Source organism: Triticum aestivum, chromosome 1D, assembly GCF_018294505.1.
Source record: "Triticum aestivum cultivar Chinese Spring chromosome 1D, IWGSC CS RefSeq v2.1, whole genome shotgun sequence".
In the NCBI taxonomy this organism is placed as follows: Eukaryota; Viridiplantae; Streptophyta; class Magnoliopsida; order Poales; family Poaceae; genus Triticum; species Triticum aestivum.
In genome coordinates, this window is record NC_057796.1 from 124,652,994 (window position 1) to 124,676,597 (window position 23,604).

Below are 23,604 nucleotides of genomic sequence, written 5' to 3' on the forward strand. Positions count from 1 at the left end.
TAGCTTAGGTCACGGGGGGAGTGGGGTTAAGCTGGGGAGGTGAGGGGGCTAGCTGGGCCGGTCTGGTTAGCCCAGGGGCCAGCTGGGCCGTGGCCCAGTGGGGGGGGGGTTCTCCTTTTAGTTATCTTTTTATTTTTGTTTGTTTTAATTTTGCATTTATGTTTTCTTTTTAGTATTAATAGCTTTTAGTTTTGTAAAATTATAAGACCAGTACCTAAATTATTTAGGTTGCAAATTAGCCCACTGCCACAATATATTTTGGTATTTAAAATATTAAGTTCGCATTTTTATAATTTTCAAAAAGGGCATTTATAATAGGTTTAGCTGCTGTTTTATTTGTTTTAGTGCATTTGAATAATTTACAGAAGTGTGGTTTCTTCACCAATATTTAGTATGGATTCTTTGCCACAGACCAAACATTTTAGTCTTAATGTTTCCAAACTTTTGTTGTTTGCCTTTACTTTAAATTCAAATTTCGAATCGGTTTTGATCTAACGCGAGATTAACAACAATAACGGAGGTGACGTGGTATCATTAGTAGAGGGTTACTGTCGTGGAATTGTCACGGCAGATGTCCTCGTGCAAGGACTTAGTCGTGGAGCCATCGCAACTAGGAAGCTTAAAGGGGTTAAACGGGACAAAGGATACGAGGATTATACTGGTTCGGCCCCTTACGGTGAAGGTAAAAGCCTACTCCAGTTGAGGTTGGATTACTTAGGGTTTTGATGACCAGGGAGCTAAAGCGCTGCGCCTAGTTACCGATCTGATCTTACTTGTCCTGAACCGCCGCCGGGTCGTCCCTTAATATAGAAAGGTTAACGCCCAGCGGCTCTCAGAGTCCCGACCGGCTCATAAACTGTGTCCGGCTTGGACTCTTAATTATTCTTGCCTTACACTACAAGTCATGCCACAACGGCGGTTTACCACTACGGGCCTTAAGCCGTCTCTGGGCCTTAGACCTATCACTAAACCGCCATCCTTAACCTGTCCTTGGGCTTCTGAACGAAGAGTTGTCGCAACGTAACCCGGCCCATCTACGGCGGGTCACACCAGTAGCTATATCCTCAACATTAGGCCCCAGATTGATTTGAACCAGTTCATGTCAATCTTCAATACCTTAAGAGAAAATCTTCCGGCTTCTGTTTGCGTGAAGGTTATAACCCGCCATGACGTCATCTTCTGGATTCGTGGTAACCCGCCGTGACGTCATCCACCATTAATGCACATTCCGTCCAACGTATCTCATCGGATCCTTATCTTAATAACTATCCCGGAAATCGAGGCGCCTCTGCAGCTGGATAATCATGCCTTCAGCCTCCTCGTTTCTCGCGCCCACTTAACAGCCGTCCCTTATAAATAGGCCCGACCCTTAGGTCGTCGTCACTCTTCCCTTTCCGTCATCTTCCTCCTCTCGACACCCCAGAGTCCGAGCTCCGCCGCCGCCGCCGCGCATCCCGTCTGCACCAACCAAGGCCGCTGCATCGACCTGTCTTGACCAGAGAACCGCGACGCATCTCCGCTGCTCATCAGCACCAGTAAGTCCTCGCCGTCCCGTATACTAGATCCACATTAGGGTTCGTAAGTTCTTCTGTGTTCTTCGTGGTTCCTCGCGATTCCTTCGCAGTTATTCCACAATGGCCCCCTTTGATCCAAGAGTAATGCATAACTTCGGCGGTAGTCGTTTCACGCCGATTTTCAATATTAGCAGACCCCTTTTGCTTGCAAAAAGACCTCATTTAGAGCTTATGAACTTCTCCGTATCAGTTTTTAGGTCTAGAAATTTTTCTTTTCTGGACGATCGTTTGATCCAAAATAATCCTTGTAATCTGTGAAACTTGTTTGTGCAACACTTAGGCAAAAATTGCATCTGTTAACCATGGCGAGTCATATCGCCGGCTTAAAAGAGGCCATGCTTTGTGAAATTTCTGGATCATTCATAATAGAGTTAAATAACTTAATTGCTCATGATATCCATGGCGGCTTAAATAACCTGACACAATTAACCATATATCATTAGGCCCTTTTATAAGCCGCCATCTTGAATACTAAACTGAAGTTTTCCTCCGGCTTAAGTTTGAACCAGAAACTTTATTTTGTCATAGGCTTCCATCTTTCACTCCCGCCTAAGGCTCCCAAAGCACCCATCACATGCAACTGGGTTAGATCCAACGTCACCGACAGCACCTTAGCTGATTTCGTGAAAACGGGTTATCTGCCAAAGAAAGAGGTCATGTCCTATCATGCTCCTGACCCGTCAGAAGAGAGGCCTCAACCCAAGGATGGGGAAGTTGTCATATTTACTGATCACATGAACCGGGGCTTTGCTCCTCCCGGCTCAAAATTCTTTAGAGATGTCCTGCACTTCTTTGATCTGCGAGCTCAAGACATCGGACCCAATTCCGTGTCAAACATCTGCAACTTCCAAGTGTTCTGTGAGGTGTACCTCGGAGAAGAACCCAGCTTGCTGCTCTTTAGGGAGTTATTTTACCTGAACCGCCAGAATGAATGTGCCAACGGGCCTAGCTTGGAACTTGGTGGAATTTCAATCCAATGACGGAGAGATTGTCTCTTTCCTTATGCTGAGCCACCAAGCCACCCGAAAGATTGGAACCAGACATGGTTCTACTGCCAGGACACTTCTCCGGCTGACGAGAACCCTCTGCCCGGCTTTCGCGCCCTGCGTCTGGAGTCAAATCACCCCTTGCCAGACAAATTATCTCAAGCTGAACGTCAACCACTTACACCCACCATCAACAAAATCAAAGCTCTTCTGGGGAACGGCTTGAATGGTATTGATCTGGTCCGGGTCTGGGTTGCCTGGCGGGTGATTCCTTTAAGCCGCCGTCCCGGCTTGATGTGTGATTACACATGCCAAAAAGATGATCCTCTACGACACAGTCCAGATGAATTACCTGAGGACGTCATTGATGATACAACCAAGTCGCTTCTGAACAAGAGCCTGGCAGATTGCGGGAGAGTGGGCTTAAGCCCTTTCTGCAAGACAAACCCGGCTCCAGCGGTAAACCATTGACCTGAATGCTTCTTCTTCCATTTTAACGATTTTGTCTTAACTCACTAACCTTTGTTGTATTTTACAGGCTAATGATAAATTCTGGAAGGTCAAGTATGACCACAAAGCTGCCAAAAAAGCCAGGAAAGTTAAAAAAGCCGCCAAGAAAGCCGCTCCCCGTAAGAAGGGGAGTAAACCTAGCGCCTCGGACCTGCTTCGTCTGGAAGACACCTCCGAGTCAGAGGTAGCTCTTGACTCTTTAGGCTCCTTTTTTAACCATCTTATTGACACGGATTATTAGCAGGAGGATACTGGAACAAGTCATGAAGTGAATGAAGAGGTAACTATAATTTCATCCGACTCCGAGCCTTTGCCGAGACGGAAAGTTCGAAGAGTAACCCGGAAAGTAAGATTTTCACATCCTTTAGCTTATCAAGATCCTCAATTTCTTTTGAAGCGATAGATTTATGAGAGCCGGAGGCAGACCCGGACCAGCAAAGATGCAGACCTCTCCTCCGGCTTACCCGAAGCATCAAGGAAGCGCCGGACTAAGGTTATCTCCGACTTATATCCTTTTCATCCTTTGGCGGGCGTCACTCGTCAACCACTCAATTCTTCTGATTCAAACTACCAGGGAACTTCACCTTCCTCCGGCGACTCAATGCAGTCTAGCTTGCCGGCCTTCAAGACCGCACCCGGGTAATGATGATCAGCTTATTTTGTGCTTATCTTACTCATGTTTTTGCACTAACTCTTTGACTTTCAGTGTACAAGTAAAGCCCAGCAAGAGGGTGAAGAAAAATAAGCCGGCCGAAGAGCCGGTCCTGACTGAACCTGAGGCTTCTGCTCATGAGCCGCCGTCTGCACCAGCTCCTGAAACCACCACTGCTCCATCTGATGAACAAGTTATGGAAGGTTCTGATAACCCGGAGATCCCCAGCCCGGCTCATCCAGATGATCCGGACGTTGTAATCACCCGGACCGAGTTTGTCGAACCGGGAAGACCCACCGTGTTGGCTAGATGCTCTGCCAAGGAAGAACTTCTGGAACGCCGTAGGGCCAGGCTGGACATCACTGACTATGCTAATCTGAGCATTGGAGATATTGTCTCTGGCTATGTTAATCAAGTGCACAACAGCCGGGACCTGGTAACACTCAAGGGCCGGCTTAAACAGCATAGTTGACCCGGTCCTTTCCTTACTTTAATCAAGTAGTTGAGCAACTTTACGCATTAGCCCCCAAGTGCCAAGTACCTTTGCCTGCAAAGTGCTTGGGACTTATTTTCATGAACCGGCACTGTAAATAGAGCTTTTCAGCATACATTAGCCCCCAAGTGCCAAGTGTCTTTGCTTGCAAAGTGCTTGGGACTTAATGTTGCATTATAATCACCCTAACTGTAACCCGGAATTTGTACAGGCCGCTTGTAAGAAATTTGAATCGGAAATCTCTGATCTAAAGAACCGCCTGAAGACTCAGGAAAGTGAAACCCAAAAGGCCAACTCCAAATTTGAAGTCAGCATATCTGCACAAGAGAAACTGAAGAAAAAATATGAAGCAGAAAGAAAAACCTGGGCGGATGAAAAAGCTGCTTTGCTCAGCCGGGCCGAACAAGCGGAGGCCACTCTTACTGAAAGAACCGCCGAGCTATCCGGCTTAAAACGCCATGTATCTCAGATGGTCTCCGCAATCTTTGGTAAGTTACTCTGTAAGTTTCTAACTAGTTTACATCGTTCATTTCTCATAAGTATCTCAATTGCCATCAGCTCACCTGACTTTGTAATGCAGGTCCCAGGAATTCCAATCTCAACCAGAACGCGCTGACCAAGCTGAAGGTGGTTTACACCTTGGTAGAGCAACTTTACACCGGGTCACAACGTGCCTTAGCCGTTGTGGCTCTGTCAAATGAAGTTCCCACCCACCTGGCAGATGTACTCAGGCGGCTTGCCGTGCTTCCTCAACGCTTCCAAGAGTTAAGACGAGCTTCTGCAAGAGCCGGAGCCATAGCCGCTCTAAGCCGGGCTAAGGCGTTTCTACCGGAGCTAGACCCGGCCGACATCGCCCTTGGGTATCCTAGCTTGAAGGAAGTGTTGGAAATATGCCCTAGAGGCAATAATAAATTGGTTATTATTATATTTCCTTGTTCATGATAATCGTTTATTATCCATGCTAGAATTGTATTGATTGGAAACTCAGATACATGTGTGGATACATAGACAACACCATGTCCCTAGTGAGCCTCTAGTTGACTAGCTCGTTGATCAATAGATGGTTACGGTTTCCTGACCATGGACATTGGATGTCGTTGATAACGGGATCACATCATTAGGAGAATGATGTGATGGACAAGACCCAATCCTAAGCCTAGCACAAGATCGTGTAGTTTGTTTGCTAAGAGCTTTTCTAATGTCAAGTATCATTTCCTTAGACCATGAGATTGTGCAACTCCCGGATACCGTAGGAATGCTTTGGGTGTACCAAACGTCACAACGTAACTGGGTGGCTATAAAGGTGCACTACAGGTATCTCCGAAAGAGTCTGTTGGGTTGGCACGAATCGAGACTGGGATTTGTCACTCCGTGTAAACGGAGAGGTATCTCTGGGCCCACTCGGTAGGACATCATCATAATGTGCACAATGTGACCAAGGAGTTGATCACGGGATGATGTGAGTTACGGAACGAGTAAAGAGACTTGCCGGTAACGAGATTGAACAAGGTATAGGGATACCGACGATCGAATCTCGGGCAAGTAACATATCAATAGACAAAGGGAATTGAATACGGGATTGATTGAATCCTCGACATCGTGGTTCATCCGATGAGATCATCGAGGAGCATGTGGGAGCCAACATGGGTATCCAGATCCCGCTGTTGGTTATTGACCGGAGAGTCGTCTCGGTCATGTCTGCATGTCTCCCGAACCCGTAGGGTCTACACACTTAAGGTTCGGTGACGCTAGGGTTACAGAGATATTAGTATGCGGTAACCCGAAAGTTGTTCGGAGTCTCGGATGAGATCCCGGACGTCACGAGGAGTTCCGGAATGGTCCGGAGGTAAAGATTTATATATGGGAAGTCTTATTTTGGTCGCCGGAAAAGTTTCGCACTTTATCGGTATTGTACCGGGAGTGCCGAAAGGGGTCCGGGGGTCCACCAAGGGGGTCCACCAGCCTCGGGGGGCCACATGGGCTGTAGGGGGTGTGCCTTGGCCTATATGGGCCAAGGGCACCAGCCCCAAGAGGCCCATGCGCCAAGAGATAAGAAAAAAGGGAGAGTCCTAAAGGGGGAAGGCACCTCCGAGGTGCCTTGGGGAGGAAGGACTCCTCCCTGGCCGCACCCTTCCTTGGAGGAAGGGCCAAGGCTGCGCCCCCCCTCTCCCTTGGCCCTATATATAGTGGGGGGGAGGGAGGGCAGCAAAACCTAAGCCCTGGCGCCTCCCTCTCCCTCCCGTGACACCTCTTCCTCCCCGCTTGCGCTTGGCGAAGCCCTGCCGGGATCCCGCTACTTCCACCACCACGCCGTCGTGCTGCTGGATCTCCATCAACCTCTCCTCCCCCCTTGCTGCATCAAGAAGGAGGAGACGTCGCTGCTCCGTACGTGTGTTGAACGCGGAGGTGCCGTCCGTTCGGCGCTAGGATCATCGGCGATTTGGATCACGACGAGTACGACTCCATCAACCCCGTTCTCTTGAACGCTTCCGCTCGCGATCTACAAGGGTATGTAGATGCACTCCTTCCCTCTCGTTGCTAGTAATCTCCATAGATTGATCTTGGTGATGCGTAGAAAATTTTGAATTTCTGCTACGTTCCCCAACAGGAAGATGGCACTCCCTTTGACCAGAAAGACTTCGCCGCCTGTGTGAAGAGCGTACGCCCGGTGGCCACTTTGATTGGTAATGATACAGACCTTACCAAGTATCAACCGGGCTATGACGCGGAGAATCAGAGGATCCCAACACCACGCTATGAAGCAATCAGCCTGATTCCTCCGACTCGTAAGCATACCTTCGCCCCTGAAGTTGACCCGGCCGGGTTAATTGATGATGAGGCTCAATTTGAAGCCTTGAGTGGCATTGACTGGAAATTATCAACCTTCCAGGTCATGGACACAGCCGGAGGAGCGGAGAGGGATGACCCGGAAACCTTAGGCCAACAACGCCCTTGATCTCGCAGGCGGCTCATGTGATGTCTTAAAAGACGATGCCTCACCTTTCGGACTCGGGGAGTCATGTAATACAGTAGGACAAACACCTAATTTTGTCGTGCCATCGCGCACGTGTGTAACGCTCAACATTGTTTAAGATGCCCTTTTATATTCTTCCGGGTTATGCTTGATCCTCTGTTTTCCTTATGTTTAAAGAGCTGTCCTTAATTGTCCTGCATAGGAAAACAAATCACAAGTCTCTAGGCAGCTTACTGCATGGAGACACATATTTTACATATAACCCGGAATATGAATCAAAGTCATAATAAACCGGCTCTCAATTATATCTTCGAGATAACCATAACAGCATACCTGCGAGCATTCAAGTACATTTCCGGTTTATGTAACCCGAATAATGAGGTTGAGAACTCAACTCCGGTTCACCAGCACATATAATGCTTATTATGTGCCATCAACATTATTAATCAAGGTTAAGCCGGTGGAATAGGAACCACCCTTGAATGCTTTTGATGTCATCAAAGAACTGGTTTGCAAACCAAGAGATCCCAAAAATTTAGGGGCTTCTGATTCGAATACGACCAGAGAACCGTCCCAAAGGGGTTAAGCTAAGATTCGAATGCGGTCATATAGCCCCCAGTGGCTTTGGCGTTGCCGATCAAGAGGGTACTGACAGCTATGTTCTCTTTGGTTCGAATACGACCTATGTTTGAACAGGAAGCCCCCAAATGACCTTGAGAGTTGTTTAATGACGCTGATTCGAATACGATCCACGTCGGTTCCCAAAGGGGGTTGAGCTATGATTCAAATATGATCAAGAAAAACTCCCCAATGAGCTCGGCAATATGCCAATCAAGTGGGTATCGACAGCTATGTTCTCTTTGGTTCGAATACGACCTATGTTTGAACAGGAAGCCCCCAAGTGATCATATTTTTAATGGCTAGATTCGAATACGATCATAAGCCGGATCAACCTCCAAGTGACCATGTAATATTACAATGAAAATAACAATGATACACTTACCTTTGGAGGAAAAAAGGACAGAGGTCCTGTTTTATTATTTATCAGAATATATACATGGCTATAGAAATATATACATTATGAGAGCCGGTGGCTCAAGTGTAATAAGGCCGAAGCTGAGCTATGTTCCACGGCCGGCAGGTCTCCTCATCCGACTTACGTGAATCTTTGTGCTCCCGAACATCGATAAGGTAATATGACCCGTTGTGCAAGTTCTTGCTGACCACAAAGGGCCCTTCCCAAGGCGGGGATAACTTGTGTGTGTCTGTTTGATCCTGGATGAGCCGGAGCACAAAATCACCTTCCTGAAAGACCCTGGACTTAACCCGGCGGCTGTGATAGCGGCGCAGGTCTTGTTGGTAAATCGTCGAGCGAGTTGCTGCTATGTCACGCTGTTCATCCAACAAGTCAAGAGCATCTTGACGCGCTTGCTCATTATCCGCCTCGACGTAAGCCGCCACTCGAGGCGAATCATGACAGATGTCGCTAGGGAGGACCGCCTCAGCTCCATAAACCATGAAGAAAGGCCTGTAACCTGTAGACCTGTTAGGAGTAGTATTGATGCTCCATAATACGGAGGGTAACTCCTCCACCCAACAACCCGGCGTCTGTTGCAAAGGGACCAAAAGCCGGGGCTTGATGCCCTTCAAGATTTCCTGATTGGCTCTCTCAGCTTGACCATTGGATTGAGGGTGAGCCACTGATGAAACATCAAGCCGAATATGCTCTCGTTGACAAAATGCCTCCATGGCGCCTTTAGACAGATTGGTACCATTGTCAGTTATAATGCTGTGTGGAAAACCAAAGCGAAATATCACCCTTTTCATGAACTGAACCGCCGTGGCTGCGTCACACTTACTAACCGGCTCTGCCTCAACCCACTTTGTGAACTTGTCAACCGCCACCAAGAGGTGGGTCTTCTTATCTTTGGACCTTTTGAAAGGCCCAACCATATCAAGCCCCCAGACTGCAAACGGCCAAGTGATTGGAATCATCCTCAACTCTTGAGCCGGCACGTGAGCACGTCTTGAGAACTTCTGACAACCGTCACATTTACTGACTAAGTCCTCTGCGTCAGCATGAGCCGTCAGCCAATAAAAACCATGACGAAAAGCCTTGGCCACAAGGGACTTTGAGCCGGCATGATGGCCACAATCCCCCCCGTGAATCTCACGTAAAATTTCTTGACCTTCCTCAGAGGACACACAACGCTGAAAAGCTCCAGTGACACTGCGATGATGCAGCTCGCCATTGATAATTATCATTGACTTAGACCGCCGGGTTATTTGTCTGGCCAAAGTTTCATCCTCAGGCAATTCTCCCCGGGTCATGTAAGCCAAGTATGGCACTGTCCAATCTGGGATAACGTGGAGAGCCGCCACCAACTGTGCTTCTGGGTCAGGAACAGCCAAGTCTTCCTCTGTAGGCAACTTGACAGAAGGGTTATGCAGAATATCCAAGAAAGTATTAGGCGGCACCGGCTTTCGCTGAGAGCCTAACCGGCTTAATGCGTCAGCCGCCTCGTTCTTTCTGCGATCGATGTGCTCTACTTGGTAACCCTGAAAATGTCCAGCAATGGCATCAACTTCGCGGCGATAAGCCGCCGTGAGGGGGTCCTTGGAATCCCACTTGCCTGATACTTGTTGGGCCACCAAATCTGAGTCGCCAAAGCACCTCACCCGGCTTAAGCTCATCTCCTTAGCCATCCGAAGACCATGGAGCAAGGCCTCGTACTTAGCCGCATTGTTAGTACAGGGAAACATCAACTGTAGTACATAACAAAACTTGTCACCTCGAGGGGAAGCTAACACAACTCCAGCCCCTGAGCCCTCCAATCGCCTGGACCCGTCGAAGTGAATAGTCTAGTATGTATTATCCGGTTTCTCTTCAGGCACCTGCAGCTCTGTCCAATCGTTGATGAAATCCACCAATGCTTGAGATTTGATAGCAGTGTGTGGCACGTATTTTAGACCATGAGGCCCAAGTTCTATAGCCCACTTAGCAACTCTTCCTGTGGCCTCTCTGTTTTGGATGATATCTCCTAGGGGTTCAGAACTGACCACAGTAATAGGGTGGCCCTGGAAATAATGCTTAAGCTTCCGGCTTGCCATGAACACCCCATAAACAAGCTTCTGCCAATGTGGATACCGTTGTTTGGACTCAATGAGTACTTCGCTGACGTAGTAAACCGGCCGCTGAACCGGATGTTCCTTACCCGCTTCCTTACGCTCCACCACCACAGCCACACTGACGGCTCGTGTGTTAGCGGCTACATACAACAATAAAGGCTCCTTGTTGACATGAGCAGCAAGGACTGGCGGCTCAGCTAGCTGTCTTTTCAAATCCTCAAAAGCAGCATTAGCAGCATCATTCCAGACAAAGTCATCTGTTTTCTTCATCATCTGATAAAGTGGCATGGCCTTTTCACCCAACCGGCTTATAAACCGACTCAAAGCAGCGATGTGACCCGCCAGACGCTGGACGTCATTTATGCATGCCGGCTTAGCCAGAGAGGTGATTGCCTTGATCTTCTCCGGGTTAGCTTCAATGCCTCTGTGAGAAACCAGAAAACCCAAGAGCTTGCCTGCAGGAACACCAAAAATACACTTGGCCGGGTTAAGCATCATCTTGTAGACCCGGAGATTATCAAAGGTCTCTCTCAGATCATCTATCAAGGTCTCCTTCTCTCTGGATTTAACCACGATATCATCCACATAGGCATGAACGTTGCGCCCAATCTGATTATGAAGACAATTCTGCACGCAACGCTGGTAAGTCACCTGTGCACTCTTTAGCCCAAAAGGCATAGACACATAACAGAAGGCTCCAAAAGGAGTAATGAACGCCGTCTTCTCTTGGTCCTTAACAACCATTTTGATCTGATGGTAACCAGAGTACGCATCCAAAAAACTCAAACACTCACAACCCGCCGTAGCATCAATAATTTGATCAATACGAGGGAGAGCGAAAGGATCAGCCGGACAAGCCTTGTTTAAATCTGTATAATCCACGCACATACGCCAGGTGCCGTTCTTCTTGAGCACAAGCACCGGGTTAGCTAACCACTCTGGATGAAAGACTTCAACGATAAACCCGGCCGCCAAGAGCCGGGCTACCTCCTCATCAATGGCTTTCCGCCTCTCTTCATTAAACCGCCGGAGGAATTGCCTGACTGGCTTAAATTTCGGATCAATATTAAGAGTGTGCTCAGCAAGTTCTCTTGGTACACCCAGCATGTCAGAAGGTTTCCATGCAAAGATGTCCCTGTTCTCACGGATGAACTCGATGAGCGCGCCTTCCTATTTCGGATCCAGATTGGCGCTGATGCTGAACTGCTTAGATGAGTCACCTGGAACAAAGTCAACAAGTTTAGTCTCATCAGCTGACTTAAATTTCATTACCGGCTCATGCTCCGTGGTTGGCTTTTTCAAAGACGTCATATCTGCCGGGTCAACATTATCCTTGTAAAACTTCAATTCCTCTGTCGCACAAACAGATTCAGCGTAAGCAGCGTCACCTTCCTCACACTCCAAGGCTATCTTTCGGCTGCCATGAACCGTAATGGTCCCATTGTGACCCGGCATCTTGAGCTGCAAATACACGTAACACGGCCGTGCCATGAACTTGCCGTAAGCCGGCCGCCCAAATAAAGCATGGTACGGACTTCTTATTTTAACCACCTCAAAAGTCAGTTTTTCCGCCCTGTAGTTGTACTCATCTCCAAAGGCTACTCAGCTCGATCTTACCGACCCGGCATCCCGTCTGCACCACCCCATGGAAAACAGTGTTGGACTGGCTGAGGTTTTTATCAGTTAACCCCATACGACGGAAGGTCTCATAATAGAGGATGTTGATGCTACTGCCTCCGTCCATGAGCACCTTAGTGAATTTATACCCCCCGACCTGAGGAGCCACCACCAAGGCCAGGTGACCCGGATTATCAACCCGGGGAGGATGATCCTCCCTACTCCACACAATAGGCTGCTCAGACCATCTTAAATAGTGTGGAACCGCCGGCTCAACAGCATTCACAGCCCTTTTATGAAGCTTCTGATCTCACTTGCACAGACTGGTAGTAAACACATGATACTGTCCACCATTGAGCTGCTTTGGATTGGTCTGGTATCCCCCTGCTGCTGTTGCTGATTACCCTGGCCAGATTGCTGATTAAAACCTCCTTGATTACTTTGAAAGTTCTGAGAATTGGAATTTGAGCCACCGCCCAGGCCATGAAAGCCGCCGCCGCCTGAGCCGCCGCCCTGCCCATTGTTGCCATTAAAAGCGTTGGAATTCTTGAAGGCTTTCATGATTGCGTAGTCTTTCCATAGATGAGTGGCCGGCTTCTTCCTAGAGCCATGCCTTGGACAGGGCTCATTCAACAACTGCTCAAGCGTCGGGCCTGACCCGCCGGCTCGGGGAGGTGGTCCCCCCTTACGGCGGTGGTTGTTACCCTATGCATTGGCGTTGGCCACAAACTCCATACTGCCATCAGCCTTACGTTTGTTACCTCCCTGGTTCACCGGGTTATGCTGAGGGCCCTTGCCATTGCCATTCTTGTTTCCCTTCCCTGTCCTTTCATCGTCAGACGCGGGATCCTTGGTACTATCAGAGTCGGCGTACTTGACCAGAGCCGCCATCAGCATACCCATATCATTGCAATCGCGCTTGAGCCGCCCGAGCTTCATCTTCAGGGGCGCAAAACGACAATTTTGCTCCAACATTAAGACTGCAGAGCCGGCATCCATCTTATCAGACGAATGTATTATCTCTTTGACCCGGTGAACCCAATGGGTTGTAGACTCGCCCTCTTGTTGCTTGGAGTTAGTCAAATCCACAATTGACATAGATTGCCTACATGTATCTTTGAAGTTTTGGATGAACCGGGCTTTTAGCTCTGCCCATGACCTGATAGAATTAGGCGGCAGTCCTTTCAACCAAGTGCGGGCGGTCCCATCCAACATCATCGTGAAGTATTTGGCCATTGCCGCTTCGCTGACCTCTAGCAACTCCATAGCCATCTCGTAGCTCTCGATCCATGCTCCGGGTTGTAAATCAGCCGTATAATTAGGCACCTTCCTAGGTCCTTTGAAATCCTTGGGCAAACGTTCATTACGGAGAGCTGGCACCAGACAAGGGACACCTCTGGTCCTCGTAGATATACCCGCCTCGATAGAAGCCGTCGGATAAACCGGGAGGGGCTGGTAAGCCGTCAACTGAGGCGCCTGCTCCGCCTCTTGCCGTGCTCTGTCTTGGTCTACCGCGTTAAAGGCTCCATTATGTGCCGGGCCGTGGCCAGCTGGCAAGTCACGGCGCCGGACGTTGCTTGAGCCGGTCGCTGAAACCATGTGTTTGCTATAACTTGGGCTCCGTCCTGGACGAGGGGTTGAATGAATCCTGTCCCGGCTATATGAATATGCCTCATGTTGCGCCAGAGCCGTCTGAAGAAGTTCTCTGACCCGGCGGGTTTCGACCGCCGTTGGAGAGTCACCCTCGATTGGGAGAGCCGCCAGTCGCGCCGCCGCGGCGACCATGTTTTCCAACGGGTTGGCATAATGACCCGGTGGTATTGGCACGTACTGAGGCGTGGTAGTGTTCACACGGGGAGGCCCCATCACTTGCGGCTGAATCGGCGTCCCAGCCCCGGGTGCCGTGATCTCTGGCGGGTTACTGGGCCCTGCACCAGGCGTGTTGAAGAGGTTTCGAGGATCGTAAACCGGAGGGAGTCGAGATTGAGCCTTCTGATGCCTCCTTCTCATGATCTCATTGGATGCGTTCTGATCCATCGTGAGCCGGAAAGACTGTGCCTGAATCAGCTGAGTCTAGGCGTCGAGAGCCGCCCGCTCTGCAGCCATCCTGATCCCTTCCGCTGCCAGATCTTCCTTGGCTCTTGCTATATCCAGCTTTAACTATGCCACCTCCGCATCATGTTGAACTTGATCCGCTGGGACGACCGTAGCGGTTAACAGGGCAGTCATCTTATCTGTGAGATCCATTAGCACCTGAGCCGGCGAGTGCGCAGGGCCCCCTGCCCCAGCAGCGGGGTTTTGAACAGGTTGTGCGCCGGCCATGAAGATTCCAACCCGGCTGGGCGGCTCAAAGGGGTCCGGAATACTGTCACCATCGGAACAACCCTTGAGCCTGCCATCTTGAAGTTGATATAACGAGTTGGTCTCATCTGTGGACGACTCGCCGTCAGAGCGAGCGGCCATCTCATCGCCAGATCCGGATCCTTCAGAGAGTCCTCCATGGACGCATCCCACGAAAGCACGCCTCAAGGCAGGCAGAGTCCGGGCGGGTCTCGCACGCTGAGCTGTCTCGATGAGGTCGGCGCAGAGGTCCGGCTTAGGGCCCGGCTCGCCAATCTTGCCAATGAAAACGTGGATTCCGCCGAAGGGGACCCGGTACCCGTACTCGATTGAGCCGGCGTCGGGGCCCCAGCTTGCATCGTCGATGTAGAGCTTGCCGCGACGACTCTTGGTCATCCGGCCCACAGCGTATCCCTTGAGCCCTTCGAAGCTGCCCTTCAAGAACTCAAATTCACCGTGCGCTGGCCCTACGGTGGGCGCCAACTGTCGTGGAATTGTCACGGCAGATGTCCTTGTGCAAGGACTTAGTCGTGGAGCCATCGCAACTAGGAAGCTTAAAGGGGTTAAACGGGACAAAGGACACGAGGATTATACTGGTTCGGCCCCTTACGGTGAAGGTAAAAGCCTGCTCCAGTTGAGGTTGGATTACTTAGGGTTTTGATGACCAGGGAGCTAAATCGCTGCGCCTAGTTACCGATCTGATCTTACTTGTCCTGAACCGCCGCTGGGTCGTCCCTTTATATAGAAAGATTAACACCCAGCGGCTCTCAGAGTCTCGGCCGGCTCATAAACTGTGTCCGGCTCGGACTCTTAATTATTCTTGCCTTACACTACAAGTCATGCCACAACGGCGGTTTATCACTACGGGCCTTAAGCCGCCTCTGGGCCTTAGACCTATCACTAAACCGCCATCCTTAACCTGTCCTTGGGCTTCTGAATGAAGAGCTGTCGCAACGTAACCCGACCCATCTACGGCGGGTCACACCAGTAGCTATATCCTCAACATTGGTTACTGTAGCTTAATTATCCGGGCATCACCCTCGCTGACGTGGCTATGGGCCTCTGCTTTAGGATGTGTGCTTGAAATCCAACAGTGAAACGACCGTTCAACGCTGGACATAGTTCCGCTGTTATCATTTCCAAAAAATTAAGAAAAAGTAAAAAAGAAAAGCTAAAAAATACAAAAAGAACCGTGTTGTGCCATATTGTAAGGCCTAGCATTGGGGATCGGCCTTGTTTCGTGGTGGGCTGAAGGCCAACCCGGTTCTTTTGTTTCGCGTGCCCGTCAGTCGGCCCGTGAGGCACGGCCCATATGTCCAGGTTTGATCGTGATTTGTCGTCCACTCCTGTCATCTTCCTCGCTTCGCCCCAAATCCATTCCCCTCCGCCCCCTTTCCGTTGCCGAACAAACCTTCTGCACCCCGATCCGGTTCGGTTTAGTTCGCTGGCGTCTCCACCCGATCGACTCCACTGCAATATGCTATAGCCCGTGGAGCCTGGGGCGTTGGTTGTACGGCAGTAGATTCCCGCGGGATCTGCCGGGGCGCCCGGAGCCGGAGGTATGATCCGCAGAATCTGCTCTGCTCGATTGGTCTTGGTCTACCATCTGGTGGATCGATCGGTTGCAATTGCGCTGATTCTTTCGTTCGTCTGGCCGTTAACTCGTGATTGCGTAAGATGACGCGAGCGGTTGCGCTGCGCTGTAGACGTAGCTTGATCGATCCGTTTTGCCTGACGAAGTTGCTTTTGCATTAGCTTGAATCCAGTCAGGAGAAAATGTAATCATCTGAGCACATACAACGTGGTGCTTGCCTGAGATTGCCTGGCGACGGGAATTCTCCTAGAAGACACGTGGAATTGTCGATCGAAGGGGTAGGATTGAGATGGTTCTGATGTTCACTGGGAAGATTATTTTGGATGCAATTGTTTCACCTGTTTGCACTCTGTTGCAGCTCACCTCCATTTATTATGGGTCAAATTTACAGCCAAGAACATGACGACCCAGTTTTATATCTTATTTGTTTTGTCCGTTTCATTTAGTTCTTAATTACTAAGCTGTGTTCGGATGCCTGTATTGGAGACCTCCATATTGAATTGGTTTCATTTCCAATTTGGAGCGGAAGCTGTAATGGACATGAATACAAATTCACATGTTTGGATGCTCACCGAATTGGGCCATGGAATCTCAATACTAAATCCTGTTCGGTTGACATGCTATGGAATTGCATATGCTTTGTGTTTTATGCATCAAATCAAAATCTGAACAATTTGTGAACACCTTAAGTTAGCCTCCTAGGGTTCCCCTTATCAACAACACCTGCAAAAAATGAACATGTGGTTACTAAATCATGGGAACGGAACAAGGGAAGAACAGAACATGTTGAACATGGACAGCAGGGGAAGAACAAAACAAGGGAAGAGAAAGAAGGGGATCCAGGGAGGGGAATAAGAAGATGGAAGAGGAAGGGAAAGAAGAGGGCAGAGGAGAAGAGGGCAGAGGAGAAGGGGAAGAAGATAAGTGGTGGAGGGGCTGCGCCGACCAGCAAGGTGGTCGAGATGTAGGGCGCGCCGCCGGGCAGCAAGATGACCGGGATGGAGGCGGTTGAGCCGGCCAGCAAGATGGAACGGGCGGAGGTCGCGCTGGCCAGCGAGATGGAAGGGGTGGAGGTCGCGCCGGCCATCGACACAGGTCAGATGTAGGAGCTGCGCCGCCTCTCGCGGCAGAGGAAGGAGCTCTGCGGGGGAGGGAAAGGGGCGGCGGCCGCGAGGGCTTGTAAATAATTTAAAATGAAGGAGGGAAGTTAGGGACTGTTAGTGGGCGGATAGTAGATTGTTTCTGTTGGTATTTACTGTAGATATAAATAATATAAAATTAATTTTATTTCACCATCAATTTGTTTGTATGCAATTACTATAAATGTATGCAGTAGCTCATCAATTTCCAAACTAATTTAAGTCGTTTTAGCCATAATCATATGGGTAGAAAGAAGGAAAGTTAGAGTATTGTAGCTTCTCTAACTTTCCTTCTCAATGTTAGAGGATCCGGTTCCGAGCGAGACCTGTCTCCAAAGTGGTATGTTTTGCGGGACTGGTCAATTCGACCCAAATCGGAGGCTCACACCTCTGTATCGCGGGAGGACTGCGCGCGCGGAGGCTAATTCGGCTCTGTATTATGTCCGTTTCGGTTCGCTCGATTCGATATACATCCGAATGTCTGAATTGGCAGCTAGTCAATACCATATCCAATTCAAAGGGCCTAATTCAGACATCCTAACGCAGTGTAAATCTAAAAAAATAGTTCTTAATTAATTACTAGTATAAAACAATAATATGCAGAAGTCAACACGATACTTGACAAGCATATTAATTTTTGCCCAAGGGTAATGGCTGGCATGAGTTTTGCCCATAAGTTCATGTATCATTACTAACGATTATTGTTTATTTAGACATTGCACAATTTTGGAATAATTCGTACGAGTAGTCAAAGTAGCTCATAACTTTGTTGGTAATAATAGTGTTTTTTTTCTTCGAGAGTATGCAAATTGCGTACCATATTTTTATAGAAGGCAGAGAAAAATTGTGGAAAACGAGCTGTGGGTTTGCAAAAAAAAATTGTTAATGCTGCAGCACTATTGGATATAATTTGCGATTTTTCTTTCGTTGCCTTTCAAGTCATCTGGTGATATGGTTTCTGCAGAAGGCGACGATGTCAACCCCTGCAAGGAAGAGGCTGATGAGGGATTTCAAACGACTGATGCAGGATCCTCCTGCGGGCATAAGTGGCACACCTCAGGATAACAATATAATGCTGTGGAATGCTGTAATTTTTGGGTAAGACACCGGACTTCATGATTCTATATTTTATACCTACTTTATATAGGTTAGTCACACTGAAGTATCATCTCCTTATGTTGTGTATCATCTCCTTATGTTGTGTTTGTCTTGTTTTTCAGTCCTGATGATACTCCCTGGGATGGTGGTAAGTTTATTTAATAGCCTTTAAGTTTGTTAGAGATTGCGGTTGGGAGAATAATCACAAACTCATGAGCATGTTATCATGCATTCTACTTCCTGTGCCAATAAGAACCTTACCATTTACTTACTGTGCCAATAAGAACCTTACCATTTACTGCCTGTGCCAATAAGAACCTTACCATTTACTGCCTGTGCCAATAAGAACCCAAAATCGACGTGGCTACGCTTCACTTATTTCTTCATGCTGCTCTATTGAGCTCTTCAAAACATCTGGTTCATCTGCATGTTATTTTCTCTTGTTGATGTTCAGCCTAGGAACTTGTAGCAAACATTTTACATCTTTACCAGATATCTTTAGTTATTTTTCATGTCAAATTTACATTCAAACTCTTTATATGTTTTACGTCTACTAGTTCACTGAAGCAATGCCATTCCAAATTTCTCTCGATGTCACAGTTTGGGGTGTAAACATTTGATAAAGTAGTTTGATAATGTTTTAAATACTTGTAAATGACAGTGCATTCTAAGTTTTCTAACTGATGGATTAATTATTTAAATGTTAAACTCATCTGTTATTTAGGGTTTGTTATTTATGTTCCTTTTCTGGTCCTTGCTTGTCATATTTCTAATGTTTTTTCACTAAATTTTGAGCCTTTTGTTTATAACTGAACCAGTATTGAATTCTCAGGTCGAGTCATCTAGTCATATATGATATTTGTTCATGGATTTTGTAGTTTTTTGAAACGAAATATGTATTGGTTTCATGTTACCAGTAAAGCCTTTTGTGCTTACTATGTCAGGTACGTTCAAGCTGACACTTCAGTTTACTGAAGATTATCCTAATAAGCCACCTACAGTGCGGTTTGTTTCTCGAATGTTTCATCCCAATAGTAAGCCTTTTGTGCCCTTGTTTAATACTGATTGTGTGGGTTATCTCCTTCTTTAAGTCTATGATCTTACCAAAGTATTGATGTAGCACTCCAAAGTCAATAAAGAGAACATATGAAATGCGAACTTGCAACAAAATAGGTTAACAGGAACTACTAATCCTAGCCTTTTAATTTGATCGAAATGATTTACATTAAACACCAAAAGCTAGCATCACTTTCATCCAAAGTTGATCTAGTTGCTGAGATTTAAGTTTTCGTTCTCCTATTTTAAGGTCTGTTCCTACCTGCTACTTGCTGAAATCTTCAATTGTGGTTCTATATGCTGCATTGTAGTGGTTTCAGAACACTGAATGTGATAGCGATTGTACAGATTCAAGTAATGCTTCTTTGAGTTGATAAATTTGCCTTTCTCTTTTCTTGTGTCGGTATTAGTGACGATTAGTTTACTATAATTAGAATTCTAGATGGTGACCAATTGCCGTGCAGCCTTTACAGCATATTTGAGAGTACATAGTGTTTAAAGTGACCCTTTTTTTTGCGTCTTTTGTAATTATTCTCTTGTTGCAAGAACCTTATAGTGGCATTATGTTTTCGCTCCCATTCATTTTATTTCCTAAATATTGTTTTATTGCAAGCAGTTTATGCAGATGGAAGCATATGTTTAGATATTCTCCAAAACCAGTGGAGCCCGATATATGATGTAGCTGCTATATTGACATCCATTCAGGTAGATGTCACCCTATCATTAGTTTAGTCAATTCTTGCTAGCGCTAGTTCTCGCAACATGCTGCTTACAACTTGAAGTTTTATCGTGAAATATGACGAGTAAACCCACCCAACAAGGATTCTTTAATTCTCACCAACTTGACTGATACTTCTTTGATATTCATGTGAATTGTTCCGTGTAGAAACTACTACTCCCTCCTGTCTGGTGTGTAGGGCTCCTATTGAAAATTTATTTGTTCCGAAACTACTCAGGAATTTAGCCCGCAATCATTAATTAGACTAATTAATAGGCAGAGCTGGCACTCTCTCTTCCCCTAGAATAACTCCTGGGCGCACCCGAGTCCATTTTTTCCGGTGATGTAAAACAGTTTCACTCATGCACATGTGAAAAGGAATCTATATGTATCTCTTGCCTCCTCTTCCTGATTGCATTCGCATGGATCGCTCGCCTCTTCTTCCCAAATGCTGAAACGCTCGCATCCTCTACGTATAAAAGCAATGCCGGTGGCCATGGCCAACAACACCGGCGGTGATGGAAGGAGAAGCAGAGGGATGGAGTTGGCCGGGTGGTGCAAGATGGATCAAGAAAGTCGATACTGTTGTTGAGAATTGGGTGAAGTCTTATGGAGATTGGAGATGCCGTGTTGGAGGAGGGCCAAGCCATGGTTGAAGAGGAGGTTCATGCCGTGGTGGAGATGGAGGGCTATGCCATGATCAAAACACAATCTCAAACTTAGATAGAATTACCCATTTTCATGCATACATAACCTAATTAGCCTCGGTATCTGGCACAAACTTCACATCCTCTTCATCATCTACATAATTGCAGGGGTTGCGACCGCAAGCAATGCATATGCCATCTTTATCAAGCCCCACCGCAGTTGAACAATCCTTGCGCCAATAGTTGAGAGGAAGAAGAGGGTTGTCGCACACGTCTCAACGATGCAAGTCCTTTGACGCCGAGAGCCTGCATCCATAGCAAAGAAAAATCGAGTGCTCCCCGCACACCACACTTGTTGCGCAACGGGGCGAATATGCGAGCCTCACATGTACTCCCTCCGTTCCTAAATATAAGTCTTTGGAGAGATTTCACTATAGACCACATACGGAGCAAAATGAGTGAATCTACACTCTAAAATGTATCTATATACATCCGTATGTGGTCCATAGTGGAATCTCTACAAAGACTTATATATTTAGGAACGGAGGGAGTAGAAGAGAGCACGGGGATGGGTTCGGAGGGCACCAAGCGAGTGGTGCGGATGACTTCAATTCGGGCAAACAACTCGTCCATGCGTGCACGACGACGATCATAATCAGCCAACATCGTGCACGACGACGCTCGATGACATTGGCATCATCAACCTTGGCTTGGCCCTCCTCCACCACGACATGGCCAACCTCTTCCCCCATGACTTGGACCTCCTCTTCCACCACGCCTTGGCCGTCCTCGTCCACCACGGCATCTACCTCCACATCCACCACAGCATGGACTTCCACCATGGCATGACCCTCCATCTCCACAACGGCATGAACCTCCTCTTCGGCCACGGCTTGGCCCTCCTCCAACACGGCATCTCCAATTTCCATAGACTCCACCCAATTCTCAACAACAGTGACTTTCTCGATCCATTTTGCATCACCCGGTCAAGTCCATCCCTCTCCTTCTCCTTCCATCACCGCCGGTGTCGCTTTTATATGTAGAGGATGCGAGCGTTTTAGCTTTTGGGAACAAGAGGCGAGCGATCCATGAGAATTCAACCAGGAAGAGGTGAGCGATCCAGGCAGATTCATTTTCACATGTGCATGCGTGAACCCGTTTTACACCACCGGAAAAAAAATGACTCGAGTGCGCCCAGGAGTATTCTAGGGGGAGAGAGAGCGCCAGCTATGCTGATTAATTAGGCTAATTAATGATTGTGAGGCCTTACTCCTGAGCAGTTTCGGAACAAATAGATTTTCACTATGAGCCCTACACACCGGACCTGAGGGAGTATGTTTTAAGTCTTGATTTAGGGAACAGTACATATCAGGGAAATAATCCAGAAAACAGTTACCAATAGTAGATCGCTACCCATTCCCTGTTGACGTAGCTGGTTATGAACAGTGAATGGAGATGGTAAACAATTCATATCAAAATTTATCTGACCGTCTGCTTATAGGCTTGCTGTACAATGTACAGCCATGATGGTGAAATATAAGTATCTGAAAAAGAAGAACATAACCATACGTACCAGTCCTTGTACCTGCTTTTGTTGCTTCAGTGAGAGTGACTTAGATGCAGCAGATACTAAACAACAAATGTGAAAATCACTAGTCATTTTTATCTGTCAAGCAATCCAGTGTATCTTGCTATATTGGCAAAGTTGTTGTGTATCTGACCTGGCATTGAATAATTACAGTCACTGCTTTGCGACCCAAACCCAAATTCACCTGCCAACTCAGAAGCGGCCCGCCTATTCAGCGAGAACAAGCGGGAGTACAACCGTAAAGTACGTGAGGTCGTGGAGCAAAGCTGGACTGCAGACTAAAGTCGCTGCATCCAGTTGTGATGCCAGCTAATTGCCCGTTAGCGCCTTGAGTCCTATGTACTGAACTGCTTGCAAGGTAATTAAAATGTTACATCATGCTTGTTGTCGTGTATGTTGTTGGGAGTGACATTTTTAGACGCTCAGGATGGAGATTATTGTATCCAGTCTACATATAACATACCATGCTGCCTTTGAATCAGATCGAGCACAATATGGATTTGCTATATGTTAGCTCTGTTGTACTGAATGACACTGCTGAGCATAAGTTCTTTCAAGGAAGTCTCTTTTTAGCTACCAGAGGAATTGCTCAGAGCCTCAGTCAGAGTAACATCATTTGATCTTCCAAACATGGCAGCCAAGAGGCGCGGGCACCTTCTCTTACGTTGTGGAAACCGCGACTGCTTTACTAGAGTTTATTTCTTGAGACTATTGCGGTAGGTGTTGAGAAAATAGCGCCTTCAGTTCGTTTGTCTAAGCCGGGTAGATGGTCAATGTGAGTGCTGCTTAAGAACCCGAGCTTGAGCTTCTCTGGGTGTGGAAAGATGCAAAGCATTACAAACAAAAAGAAAAGGAGGCAAACAATTGAAGTACTGGAATGAAGTTCTATGTTTGCTGAACAGTTCTTGTGACTTGCCTTCGGGTTAGTCATTTCGAACAATGTAGGCAGAGTTGGACGAGAGCCAGTTCGGCTCTCAGGCTAGGCAGCTTCCAAAAATCTGATGTCAGATTTTTAAGCATGGAAAATTGAACATTTTTTAGCTATAAGTTGCCACACTTGCTAAATGAAATTGTCATCCTCATGACAACATAATTTGCCCATCTAGGACGGCTTAAAAATCCAACATTCGACTTGTAGCGAACCAACCTGTGGTTATCAAACGCCAATCCATACAAATCCAAACAAGATCAATTCCTTCGGATCCAAACATAACCTGAGTTTCCATACAAATCCCATCACCTTTTTTCTAATAAAATATCCCATTGCTTTTTTTCTCAACAAAAGAAACGGAAACAAAATAGGGACCAACTTCCACATGAGTACTCCCTCCCTTTTTGTATACAAAGCCATTATTCTATTTTTCAGATAACAAAAAAAAAAGTAAACTAATAAATAGCATGCCAACGCCATGGGTAGGAAATTTCCCCCTCGACGTGGAGACCTTGTCCCACCACGAGAACGCCGGTAGTTTCTCTCGAGATGATTCAG

The 23,604-nt window shown here is 47.3% G+C and overlaps 1 protein-coding gene across 1 annotated transcript; it reads left to right on the forward strand.

The window, feature by feature from the left end:
• The first annotated feature begins 15,586 nt into the window (after positions 1-15,586).
• On the forward strand, positions 15,587-22,623 carry LOC123180718 (ubiquitin-conjugating enzyme E2 2). Its single transcript, XM_044592832.1, has 6 exons — positions 15,587-15,834; positions 17,973-18,106; positions 18,229-18,254; positions 19,051-19,140; positions 19,779-19,867; positions 22,269-22,623. Exons 2-6 carry the CDS (start codon positions 17,982-17,984, stop codon positions 22,395-22,397), a joined length of 459 nt encoding a protein of 152 aa, XP_044448767.1. The 5' UTR covers positions 15,587-15,834; positions 17,973-17,981; the 3' UTR covers positions 22,398-22,623.
• The last annotated feature ends 981 nt before the right edge of the window (positions 22,624-23,604 follow it).